At 45.8% G+C, this 12742-nt stretch overlaps 2 protein-coding genes across 4 annotated transcripts in view; both read left to right on the forward strand.

Annotated features, from left to right (window-relative positions):
* Positions 1-2595: 2595 nt before the first annotated feature.
* On the forward strand, positions 2596-5357 carry ATP5G1 (ATP synthase, H+ transporting, mitochondrial Fo complex, subunit C1 (subunit 9)). Of its 3 annotated transcripts, none has more exons than XM_010842748.1 (5): positions 2596-2737; positions 3251-3299; positions 4202-4279; positions 4657-4835; positions 5136-5357. In XM_010842748.1, exons 2-5 carry the CDS (start codon positions 3261-3263, stop codon positions 5248-5250), a joined length of 411 nt encoding a protein of 136 aa, XP_010841050.1. In that variant the 5' UTR covers positions 2596-2737; positions 3251-3260; the 3' UTR covers positions 5251-5357. The 3 variants fall into 3 exon arrangements, with proteins under 3 accessions (XP_010841050.1, XP_010841052.1, XP_010841051.1); XM_010842750.1 differs by having other exon boundaries at positions 2619-2737; positions 3057-3299; positions 5136-5353; XM_010842749.1 differs by having other exon boundaries at positions 2620-2765; positions 5136-5353.
* A 7158-nt stretch (positions 5358-12515) lies between these two features.
* UBE2Z (ubiquitin-conjugating enzyme E2Z) overlaps positions 12516-12742 on the forward strand; it is a 15323-nt gene continuing 15096 nt past the window's right edge. Inside the window, exon 1 of the mRNA XM_010843150.1 lies at positions 12516-12740. Within this exon, the coding sequence (XP_010841452.1) occupies positions 12641-12740 (100 nt within the window). The 5' untranslated portion in view covers positions 12516-12640. The remainder of the gene's footprint in view (positions 12741-12742) is intronic.

Consider the following 12742-nt stretch of genomic DNA (forward strand, 5'->3'; position numbering starts at 1 on the left):
CTGCTCCTAGCTCTTAACTCCGGAGAAGGCAATGGCAACCCACTCCAGTACTCTTGCCTGGAAAATCCCATGGGTGGAGAAGCCTGGTAGGCTGCAGTCCATGGGGCCGCTAAGAGTTGGACACGACTGAGCGACTTCACTTTCACTTTTCACTTTCATGCATTGGAGAAGGAAATGGCAACCCACTCCAGTGTTCTTGCCTGGAGAATCCCAGGGACTGCGGAGCCTGGTGGGCTGCCCTCTATGGGGTCGCACAGAGTCGGACATGACTGAAGCGACTTAGCAGCAGCAGCAGCAGTAGCTCTTAACTCTGAATGCATGTAACTAAGTTTGCTTTTCTGCCCCCTATCCCTGCAGGAACTACACTTCGCACCTATTTTCCTTTGACTCTATGCTAAATGCATCCTGTATCTGGTGTTTACCCTTACAACACCCTTCCCCTTGTAGTTAATATCAGAAAAAAGGCCACAGAGCACCAAACTGCCAGACTCAATTACTGGGTTACTGACACCAGCCTGCAACAATTTTTGAGAAGATCCTAACACCTTTGTCCCTCATCACCAACTCCTGACTGCAAGCCATCATCTTATATAAGCCCCTATACCCCTCATGGAGGGTGGCACAGTTCTTGAGGCATGAGTCTACTTTGTTTCCTTCTCTGCCAGCTGAGAATTAAAGTAGCCTTTCTATTTCCTCCAAACCCTGTCTCTGTAATGTTTATTCGGCTTCAGTGGGCAGAGAAAGTCAAGATTTTGGCCAGCAACAGGAGTTGTAAGCATGGGGCCAGGGATTGAGACTTTGTCTTTTTGAACCCACCCTGCTTATCTCGGAGAAGGAGTGAGCAAGAACCCAGGCTACATCAAAACTGCACAAGATCTAGGCAGCCCAGAACATCTCCAAGACAATTGCCACATCACACTAACATACCTACCTCACTGCCGACAACCTTGTGCTGAACTTACACCATGAAAATTTCACCCAGGGAAGTGACATCAAGGGTAAGAAATGAGCCTGGTGACCCAGAACTTGGCCTCCAGAGAAGTGGATCTGTTTTGCCCCCCGATTTTTGAGGAGACAGTTTGGGGTCCAGCACACCCCCTTCCTTCCCCCTAGCAACATTTGATGGCTCCCCTAGCATCTGTCCTCCCAGTCCTTCTTGGATGAATGAGGACCGACCCATTTTCAGAGAAACAACTTTTCCTCCTTATGTGGGCCAGGGATGTTGGGACTGTGTGATTTCTCAGTGATCTCCTAGCGCTCGCTCCTCTAGAGGTTGGGTGCCCACAACCACTATCCTAGGGTTTTTTGTTGTTGTTGTTGTTCATTTGTTTATTCGGCTGTGCCAGGTCTTAGTTGTGGCACACAGGATCTTTGATCTTTTTGCAGGATGCGGGATCTGGATCCTGGACCAGGGATGGAAACTGGGCCCCTCGCATTGGGTCCCCCATCCAAGGAATTCTAAATAAATTTTTATTAAACTGAAAGGAAAAGAAAGAAACATAATTTAAAATATCTGCTTATTTCATCAAGTGAAAATATGGCAATTTATTTAACCATTTACTTGTTTCCAATTTCAATAAATTCTTCAACATCCTTTGAAGAGAATCTTTGCATTTCTGATTTTTTCCTTCAAGATAGATTTCTATGAGTGATATTCCTGGGTAAAGGGATGGAGAGTTTAAAGGCTCTCAGTTCCTTGAGAATTTCGGGGTCAAAGATGGGCCATTCAAAGTCTGTCAACAAATATTGCCAAATAGCTTTCAAGAAATGTTCTAATTCATATATTCTCACCAGCAAGTACACAAGTACCTGGCTCACATTAGTAAAAAGAACTCTGCACTTTTGATTAGTGAGAAAAGTTGCATTTAAACTTCTACTTCTTTGTATGGTTTAATTTAAGATTCTTTTCCTTCAATTTATATTTCTTTCTGCCTGTTCCCATCGTTTTCCTATCAGGATGTTAAGTGTTTTATCCTTGTAATGTTCTTTTTACAATACGAAAATACTTAAACAAACAACCAGTTGCTAGTCCATGACTGCTCAACGTTGGCAGTGGTCCACAAAGCTGCGCCAGCCCACTAGCGAACTTACAAGCCGGCCTTTATGCTTCATTGCGGAAGCAAGCCGCCCACAACTCTTGAGGGCGGGAATTGCTGCAAAGGCGTTGGCTCGCCCAGCCTGGGAGTCTCGCGGGATCTCAACCACCTTTGGGGCCTCTGAAGCGACTACAAATCCCAAAAGACAACGCGCCTCAGGGCCCGAGCGCTCGAATGAAGGCTAAGGTCCAAGGTCATGTGTTTGTCTGCGTAAGCCGTCCGGCCTCGCTCCCATGCCTTTTTCTTCAGCTTTCCACCTTGGCCGCCATTTTGTGGGGAAGGTTATGAAACCTCCTTAGTCCAGCAGACTCTATGGTCGAGCACTTCAGAAACCGGCCAATCGGAAGCCAGATCTCAAAGGAAAACCCCGCCTTTGCACTCATGGAGGCGGGAACTGCCACGAAGCTCCTGTGGAGAGAGAGAAAGAAGTTCCGCAAGACCAATAAGAAAGGAGGACTAGAGGGTGTTAACCAATGAAGGCGCGGGGGGATTGCGGCCAATGAGAGTTGGGGAACCCCGGGACACGTGGGTCCGGGAGCAGTGTGCCGAGTCCTAGAGCTAAAGCCGGGACGTGAGTCAGTCACCTTGAGCCGGGCGAGCGCTGTGGTCTGAGCAGGGGCAGCAGGGCAGTGGGAGTACAGGTGACTTGAAACCGAAAGCCAGCAATCGGCAAGGATATGGCTGGGTTGTATGGAGGGGCATTTGTCCGTAGGGCGGGGAAAAGCGATGGGTATCTGTAACCTTAACAATTAATCTTAATTACCAACGGTAATGAGCGATTAACTGTCCCAGCTGAGGCGGGCGGTAGAGTGCTGTTTGAAATGGGCAGGACCCTGAACGGCATCTGTCTAGTTCCTACCTCCCCAGTCTATCCCGGAGATCATCCTCTTTGAACATCATTTCCCTGCTGGGCTCGGGCCTTCTTCTTTTACTTCCAATCTCCATGACCTTTCTTTACAGACCTGTCGCGCTGAAAGAGGTGGAACGGGAGTTTGCGCTGTCCCTCTGACCTCTAATGTTCTTCTCGGCTGGGGCATGGTTCGAGGAAGAGCGTGGTCCAGGGAGGACGGGCGGGGTGAAGGGGACGACCGAAGGTCGCAACTGTAAGCAAACAACCAGGCTGTCAATGGATTTTTTTTTCCCCCCCTCTGCAGACTGAAAAAAATGCAGACCACCGGGGCACTACTCATTTCTCCTGCTCTGGTAAGCTGCGGCTCCTGGGTTCTCTGTAGCACCAGGTGTGGGAGCCATTCGTGTTTAATGAATGAACTGAGAGGAGCTTGCATCCTGATGATGTTGCTCCTTAAGCAAAGCAGTAAGATGGATGCAGTTAACCCCTGATTATTTGTGCATGTAAACCAAGCTATCTTGGCTTTGGAATGTGGTCAGAGTCTGGATCTGGCGTGTACCCCCAGTCTAGCTTGGCCACAGCAAGATTGCCCTCTAAAACAGTGATTCTCAACCTTGGCTGCACGTTGGAATCATATGGGGAGCTTTAAAAAACACTTGATGCCCAGGCTGCACCCTATGGGGATGAAATTCATGCATCTGTATTTTTTTTTTTAGAACTGAGGTGATTATAATGTTCAACCAAGTTTGAGAACTGCCACATTATATTTCTTAAAGTAACTCAAGAAAGCTTTGTTACAGGAAGTCTCTGCTTAGGTGACTGTTTCAGGAGCCTCACCAGGCTTACTGGCCCACTCCATTCAGGGTGTGTAACAGTGACTACATTTTTAGCAAAATAAGATTTTCCCTTTCTGATTCCTTTGGTGGTCTAGATACAAACCCTTCCTGTACTTGATTTGATGTTAGTGTGTTTTTGTTTTGTTTTTTCTATTCTGGGATACTGATTAAGGACTGTGGCCATAGAAGTGAACTTTGTTACCCAGTTTTAAACAGAAAGATTTCCACTGCTGACTGCACCAGGGTCTCTGGTACAGCCATGTCTGATAGAAACAGTAATGCATTGATTGACCTTGAAATACCTTGGACTTGTTTTATTTATAATATTTGTAATCTTTTTTGACAGAAGCTCAGCAGTTAGAGGGGTTTTTTCTTTTGTCTTGCCTGATTTGGAGGAATGTGTGTTTCTGATTTTATAGATCCGTTCTTGTACCAGGGGTCTGATCAGGCCTGTGTCTGCCTCCTTCCTGAGTAGGCCAGAGATCCAATCTGTACAGGTAAAGGAGAATGGGCCCTCTAAAGAATGTCCCCAGACTAGGTTCCTTTAAGTTTGCCTTTAAGGCAAAGTGGGAGGACAGTCAGAGAACCGGGTGCTTTAATAGTTCTAAGTACCCACAAAGTGAACATTGTAGGTGAAACTAGGAAAACTGAAATTGAGTTTTCATGAAATTTCCCTAGCCCTGTCTGGAAATGGACCTTAAGACTAATTCTAATCACACCCTGCAGTCTGAGCATTCTGTACTTGCTAAGCAGCCTTCCAACAATTTCCGAGCTCAGGTGGGTGGAGTGAGGGGCGGAGTCAGCCACCTGTCCTTGAGCCTCACTATCTCCTTCTCTCTCCTTCCCTACTTCCCTCTGTTCCCCCTCCTTCTAGCCTTCCTACAGCAGTGGCCCACTGCAGGTGGCCCGGCGGGAATTCCAGACCAGTGTTGTCTCCCGGGACATTGACACAGCGGCCAAGTTTATTGGTGCTGGGGCTGCCACAGTTGGTGTGGCGGGTTCAGGGGCTGGTATTGGAACAGTGTTTGGCAGCTTGATCATTGGCTATGCCAGGTAAGGTCCAGGGTGGTCTAGAGCATCTCCTACTGTAAATTCCACCTTCAGCAAAAGATCCTTCTAGCTTTGCGTTGATTTCATCTACCTCCTATTTTCTCAGAATTTAAATGTTTCCAACTTGGCTCCCTTAAAACTTACCATGCTGATACTCTGCTTGCCTGTCCAGTCCCCAGGATATATGCAAGCTGGGCCCTCTCCCATTCAGCACCCCCTATTCACCTAAACTACTTGAGTCTTTCACCACCACCCATGAGCCATGCCCTCACGCTTTTCTTTCCCTGTCTCTGTGTCTGACAGGAACCCGTCTCTGAAGCAGCAGCTCTTCTCCTATGCCATTCTGGGCTTTGCCCTGTCTGAGGCTATGGGGCTCTTCTGTTTGATGGTCGCCTTCCTCATCCTCTTCGCCATGTGAGGCTCCGTGGAAGTCACCTACCCACCCCTGCTGCTTCGACTCCAGGCCATGCCCGGTGCTGGAGTGTGCTAACCTTTACCATTAAAAACAATGTTTCTCTAAACTCATATGCCAATGCCTCAGTCCTTTGCCCTTGGGGAGGGCCTTCATATATTAATAGAAAGGTGAGACAAGGAAGTAGGATTGGGGCAGCCACTGGTGGTTAAAACTCCTCAGGGCTGAGAAGTAGCACTGCTGTGACTGTAATAACATCTCCCAGAGGAGAGAACATGGATTTGCCTAATGATGATTGGTGATTTTTCAAATTTAGTGTAATAATATGTAACATTTTTGAGGGGCTTAATTTGCACCAAGCTCTTTACAGAATGTTTTGCATTTCTTATCTCAGCAACCCTATGAATTATAAGTGTAGTGATTATACCTGTTTTGCAAATGAGGGAACTGAGGCTTAGGGAAACAAGATAACTTGTTCATCATCTCAGAGCTGGTAAGTGGCAGAATTAGGGATTCCCACCTCAGGCCAGCTTAAGCCTTTATCTGCTGTGTTGTCCCATCTATTTTCATTTTGGCCACACAATTAAGGTGGCACAGACAGGGAAACTGTCCTAAAGAAGTTGTATAGCACCTTAGAGGTGGGCCTCCATCTGCCAGCATTTGGCTCCACTGTTTCATTTCCATTCTCAATTAGAACATTTAGAGTGCCTAAATGTTCTTGAATAAAGCTGATGAGGGACATGGTCTGTGTTCCTGGAGAATTTAAAATCTTAGCTCTGCTGATGAAAAGGATCTTTTGGCAGGAGCCAGTGCGGGGTGAGCAGGCTCCGGGAGTTGGTGATGGACAGGGAAGCCTGGCGTGTTGCAGTCCATGGGGTCGCAGAGTCAGACACGACTGAGCGACTGAACTGGCTGAGTGCGTGGGTGAACAAACTGCTTACAGACCTCCTCACAGTATCTTCCTGTGGTCTCAGTCTGTTCAGCCAGTGTCCCACACTTGGCCGAAGTGGACTTATAACCCAGGTAAAAGAAAGCTAAGCTGATATATCCACAGAATGAACTCAAGGGTGCTGGTAGACATGACCTGCCTCAAATATGAGACCCACTTTTTGAAAGTGGTACTTAAATATACTGTAAAACTGTGAACTAGAAACAATAATTAACACCTTCCAGCTGAAGGGCAGCTAGCAAAGGTTAAAACACCAAAAAAAAATGTGAGTCAATAAGAATGAATTCAATTTACATGCAATTTAAATACAGTCATGCAGGTATTTAGGTGTTAAGCATTCTAGGAGTTTGGGGGAATGCTGAAAACCAATAGAGTGGAAACAATACTGAACAAGGCCACAAATTATCGGCTCTGTGGGTAGACAAGCTATGTGCTGAAGAACAGGGAAAGCAAGGAGGCAAGTGTTGGTTGTAATAAAATCAGCTAACATTTGGGCACTTGCATGACAGGCATATATGTGTGTGTTAATCGCTCAGTCATGTCTGACTTTATGACTCCATGGACTGTAGCCCCACCAGGCTCCTCTGTCCATGGAATTCTCCAGGCAAGAATAGTAGAGTGAGTTGCCATTTCCTTCTCCAAGGGATCTTCCCCACCCAGGGATCAAATCTGGGTCTCTTGCATTGCAGGCAGATTCTTTACCATCTGAACCATCAGGGAAGCTTCATGACAGGCATCAGTTCAATCGCTCACTCGTGTCTTGACTCTGCGACCCCATGGACTGCAGCACGCCAGGCTTCCCTGTCCATCACCAACTCCCAGAGCTTGATCAAACTTGTCCATCGAGTTGGTGATGCCATCCAACCATCTCATCCACTGTCATCCCCTTCTCTCTTCAGTCCTTCCCAGCATCAGGGTCTTTTCCAAAGAGTCAGTTCTTCACATCAGGTGGCCAAAGTATTGGAGTTTCAGCTTCAGCATCAGTCCTTCCAATGAGTATGCAGAACTGATTTAAGATTGACTTGTTTGATCTCCTTGCAGTCCAGGGGACTCTCAAGAGTCTTTTCCAACACCACAGTTCAAAAGCGTCAATTCTTTGGCACTCAGCTTTCTTTATAGTCCACCTCTCACATCCATACATGACTACTGGAAAAACCATAGCTTTGACTAGGCGGATCTTTGTCGGCAAAGTAATGTCTGCTTTTTAATATGCTGTCTAGGTTGGATATAGCATGACAGGCATGGTGATAAGCATTCTCAAATAATAACTTTAACATCCCTAGGAAATAAGTCGCTCTATTGGTAAGGAAAATGAGGGAGGCACAGAGCTAAGGAATCCTATAAAGGTCATTCAGCTGGTCATTCAAACTCCAGAACCTGTATTCCAATCACTGTGCTGACTCATCTAAGGTTAGTGACATGCTCAAGGTCATATAGCAGACCAACAGTTTCAATCCTAGACTACCTAACATTCAATAATCATGGTCTTCTCCCACAGGTTTGCTCACCTGGCACATTGGAGGTCAGATAATTCATTGTATGAAGATGTTTAGTAACATCCTTAGTCTCTACCGCTAGATGCCAGTGACAACCATCCCCTCCCCGATGGTGACAGCCAACTGCAAAATGTCAGATATTGACAAATGTCTTCTAGTTAGGGGATAAAATCACTCCCAGTTGAGAACTATTGGTCTACCATAATCTGCTGCTTGTACTCTTAGCCTTTTCCCCTTATGTAACAAGATTGTCCACAGCAACCTAGTGATAGAACCTAAAGCAGAGCCCAGGAATTTCAGGGCCAAAGAGAAAGAACCAGACAGGTTGAAGTGGTAGCTCAGGTATTATCAAGGGAGCAACTGATCAACTGGTAATGCTGTTGTGGAAATGGAATACAGTAACCTTTTGGGATGTCAGGCTGGCATCCTTGCCAGGTCACTACCCTCGGGCAGTAATCAAGGAGCAGCCCTTAGGGAAGATGGTTGCCTTTTCCTTCCTGTGAAGTTCTGGGAACCTATTTTTTCCCAAGGGGCTGGTAAGAATTTCCTTTCATCATGGGTTCCAATCAGCTTTGAAACTGCTGGGGTTTCAGATCCAAAACAGCAGGACTGGGAATGTGGTTCGTGAGCCCATGGAACCTTAGAGTCAAGAGAGAATGTGCTCCTAGCCTAAGCCAGGCGAATAGTCCATTACCGTTGAGGTTCTTTATCTAAGGTCTATGGCCCATGGGTAGGATCATTTTGCTTACAGCAAAATATTTGAGTGGAGACAAGGGTACATCGTTCTTGGGACAGGGTCCTTTGTTTTCATTATATTCTCAGAGGAATAATGACATTGAGTAACCACTGCCTTAAGCATGGTGGCAAAGAGCACGGACTTGCGAGTTAGAAGGGAGTGCAAATCTCAGCCCTGCCATTTCCTATGAAGTTAATTTTCTCTCCTGAGTCTTGATTTTCTCAGCTCTAAAATGGGGATGAGAACAATTCATGGTGGTTGTGACAACAAAGTAAGATAATACAGGAAAATATTGGGTTTCCCTGGTAGCTCAGATGGCAAAGAATCTGCCTGCAATGCAGGAGATCCGGGTTCAATCCCTGGGTTGGGAAGATTCCCTGGAGAAGGGAATGGCAACCCAGGCAATCCCACTTGCCTGGAGAAATCCATGGACAGACCATGGGGTCGCAAAGAGTCGAACAGGACTGAGTGACTAACATTGGCCTCTAGAAGGAATCTACAAAGACCTTTATTAAGATGTCAAAAATATCACCTTTTGCAGAAGGAAATGGCAACCCTGGAAGGCTACAGTCAATGGGGTCACAAAGAGCTGGACACAACTGAGCAACTATCACTCACTCACATATGCAAATGATAATACATGTAATATATACATGTACAGATTTTTAATATACATGTACAGTATTAATAAATGTAATATAAAGATGTATTGATATATGTAATAACAATACATATTTTCTTTAAAATTTTTAATTTAGCTATTATTACCTATAATCAGAAGTCTCAAGATACCCAGTCCAAGCTGATTTTTCTGTTTAGTCCCCAATTTACAACCTGGGTGGGAGTTCTTCATCTGTTCCTGGCACCCCAAGACAAAAGGCTAGGCACTGGGGAGGAGAGGCACGCCAGACAGCAGTGGGACACAGGACCCTGGGGAAGGACCATCTTCACGACGTATCGATTTAGAGAGGGTTGAGGCACAGCAGTGACCTAAACTCCAGGGTACTTGCTGGCCTCTGTCCTGGGGAAGAGTTTGCCAGGTTGCCATAAGTAAGGTGCTACCAAACTGCTGCCCTAAGAGATGGCTCAGTGCAGTCCAGTGTGTTGGGGAGGAGAGAGGCTTGGAGCCAAGTTCCCATCTCCCAGTTCTCCCATGGAGACTGCTTGGTTGTGTCATCTATCCCCAGAGGCCATGGGACTGGCTCCAGAAAGCACTCTTGCCCTCTGGCCAAGCTGCCAGGGAAAAGCGCCAGGTACTGCCTTGAAAAAAGTAGCACTGGACCAAGCAAAGTCCTGCTAGCCTCTCCCTGGTCCTTCTTCTTCCCAGTTTATAGGCCTTCTGGAGTTCCCTTGGGAGTTAGTGAGCTGGTCCTTTAAGCAGTTGCAGCCCTTCAGGCCTTGAGTTGATGAGTCTCTGTACAAGGCTGGCCAGCCCTTTGGAAAGAAAACAGGCATTTCTGAGGAAAAGGAAGTGATCCATGATAAGGGGAAGAGCAACTGGCTACCATGTCTTAATTTCCATTCTGTTCACCATTTCTTCAATAATCACGGACTGTCAAGTCCTGGAGATGAAGGTTACTCCATGCTTACATCCCAGAGAATGTCATGCAGTAACTGGACAGATGAGTAACCAAACCACCAAAATAAAAAGCAGTATGTGCTGTAACAAAAATCTGAGTTACTTCAGAGGATGGAGTCATTTTAAATGGCTAATTAATAATAATATTAATAATATGCCTGGGGGTATTAAAGCTTGGAAGAGAAAGTAATATTACAGCCAGCCTTGACAATGAGTAAGAATAATAAGAATTAATAATTACTGAACACTTACTCTGGCCAGGTATTATGTACATTCGTTATCACATTATCTCTTCTTTATAGCTGCCGTTACTTTATCAATATTACTGATGAGGAATAGAAGCATAGAGAGTTTAAATAACTAGGATTTTGCCTAATGAAGGGAAAGAGTATTCCAGGTAGAGAAAATCATGAGCACAGGCTCAGAAAAGGTACATGGGCAAGTGTGGTGCCAACTATTTAGACAATGCTTACCACTTTGCAAAACACATCTTAACGGGCCATACTTAATCTTCAGAAAAACCCTGAGAGGTAATAATTTATCACCATTCTACGGATGCAGAAATTGGCTAAAAGAGGATATTTGCAGAGTGCTACAGATCAAAGGTTGAACCTCATTCTTCTCTAAGGTTGTGTTTTCTGTCATTGTCCCATTGCTAATGGACCTTATACTTGAAAACAATGTCCCAGTAATAAGGAAGAGACTCACTGAGGGTGAGAGGGAAGAGACTCTCACCCATGGGCCTCTGCAGTCTGTAGCCCTGGAGAAGGTATGGAGTAGTGTTTTTCTTTGTGTGAGGTTACCCTGTGAGTTGACTTTTGATCATCTAAGTAATAACCAAGAAAAATTCTGGAATCCTTTAAAAACAAATGAAATGTATACTTTGAATAGGCAATAGACACACAGCACATATAAAAGGTACAAGTGTGTGAATATGTGTGTGTATGTATGTATGTTGCAACCAAATCATCAAGCAGCAACCACTGTTGCCAGTTTCTTGAGAATCCTTTCACAGATATTTGGGCATTTTTATTATAGAGAGGTAAAACACTATACCAACAAAACACAAAATCTGTATAGCGTATCAATTCATTTTGCTTCCTGTTAAGTACCTAAGTTTATGACAGGGCCCCTGCTAGATTCATAGATAATACATGATCTAAAGTCCCAAGAAACAGGGGTGGGGAGTAGAAAGCAACAGGTATCAAATTAGTTGTACCTTTATATACCATAATTAGTACAAGGTACAATGTGATAGTGTGAGAGAGTTCCAAGCTATAACAATATGCCACCTATCAGAAGGGACTAATAACAATACTCACTTCACAAGTCTGTTGAAAGGAATAAAGAAAACAAAGTATATAAAGCCCTTGGCACATATTAGGCACTCAATAAATGTTTTTTTTTTTTCTTTTTACTCAGTAAATGTTAACACAACATTTTAATTCCCAATAAATGCTGGCTATTATCATTCAGCTTCACAGTCCCTTGTTGGAAAATTCACAAAACTGTGAAGACAGGACTTCCTTTTTACAAACAAATTTGGCGGCAAAAATATAAAGTGAAGCTATTCGTTTTAGTATGAATATTCATAAATTACCAACTAGTATGAATATTCATATGCTTTCCGGCAGAAATATCAGTATGGTTACTCAGTGCTGCCCCAGGTCCCGCTAGGAGTGTTAGATTATGATCCTGTACTCTTGCTAGGAAGAAAAGGGAAGGCTTTTTTTTCTTGATAGCTTGTGTTCCTTAGCCCATGTGTTTTTTCAGCTTACATATCTCAATAAAGTCCTGAGAAATCCTTCCAGGATTTAAACTCACATCCCCTTGAGTCCTGCATATTCAAAGACTTGTGGGAAGAAATGCTGAGCGTGGAGTCAGGAGGCTTGATTTTTTTTTTTTTTTTTAACCAAGCTTCTCTAGGTCTGTTTCAATATCCCTATGGCAACGCCTAGCAAAAGTGCCTGGCATTTAGCAGGCCCTTCATAAATATAGATCGAATAAATTCTAAAACGAGGTAGTTTTTCCACTCGCAGTTTCTGATTCCTTTCTTCCTTCCTCTTGCTTGTGTTGCAGGCAGGGGGCAATGGCAGCCCGCCCTCCGTGAGTGAGGGTGCAGGAAGGATAAATCACACAGACTTTCGGACAGGAAGGGCCCTAAGCGAGTCAACTCCTCTATTCAGCGCCTCCCCACAAAGAAGCTGGAGCCTCAATCCTCCCCCTTGCGCAGGTCTGAGGGTAGCGTTCCTAAATGTGGTAAATGGTCCTCCTCTCTTCCCCTTTCAACGATTGAAAACAAAACATTCCTCAGAGTTGGGCACCCAACCCACACCTAGGAGTTCCAACCGGCCTCAGGACCTACTCTCCCAAAGCGCGGGATGCGCGCAGGCCCAGTACACACTCTTGCCTGGCGAGCTCAGACCCCCACCCTCTCTGGAGGACTGTGGGTGGACGCTCTTGCAGAGCGCTTCTCGCTGCTCTGGGAGGGGAGGGGCGGAGCCAGCGCCGCCTGGGCCAGGGAAGCGAGGGTGGGGACACTCTGTCCCCGCTCTCGGTGGTGCAGGAGCGGGAGGGAGCAGCGGCCGCTCTGGTCGGCGGACGTGCTGCCTAGCAGTCCCGGAAGCGAAGGAGCGATGGCGGAGAGTCCGACTGAAGAGGCGGCGACGGCGACAGCAGGCGCCGGGGCGGCGGGCCCTGGGGCAAGCGGCGTTACCGGTGTTGTTGGTGTTAGCGGC

Source organism: Bison bison, unplaced genomic scaffold (assembly GCF_000754665.1).
Source record: "Bison bison bison isolate TAMUID 2011002044 unplaced genomic scaffold, Bison_UMD1.0 scf7180017864180, whole genome shotgun sequence".
NCBI classification, from domain to species: domain Eukaryota; kingdom Metazoa; phylum Chordata; class Mammalia; order Artiodactyla; family Bovidae; genus Bison; species Bison bison.

Bases quoted from the DNA above. Each gene is read 5' to 3' on its own strand.
- ATP5G1 (XM_010842748.1), top strand. From the start codon at position 3,261: ATGCAGACCACCGGGGCACTACTCATTTCTCCTGCTCTG. The intron at 3,300-4,201 runs GTAAGCTGCGGC...CTGATTTTATAG, and splicing joins TACTCATTTCTCCTGCTCTG to ATCCGTTCTTGTACCAGGGG. The intron at 4,280-4,656 runs GTAAAGGAGAAT...CCCTCCTTCTAG, and splicing joins CAGAGATCCAATCTGTACAG to CCTTCCTACAGCAGTGGCCC.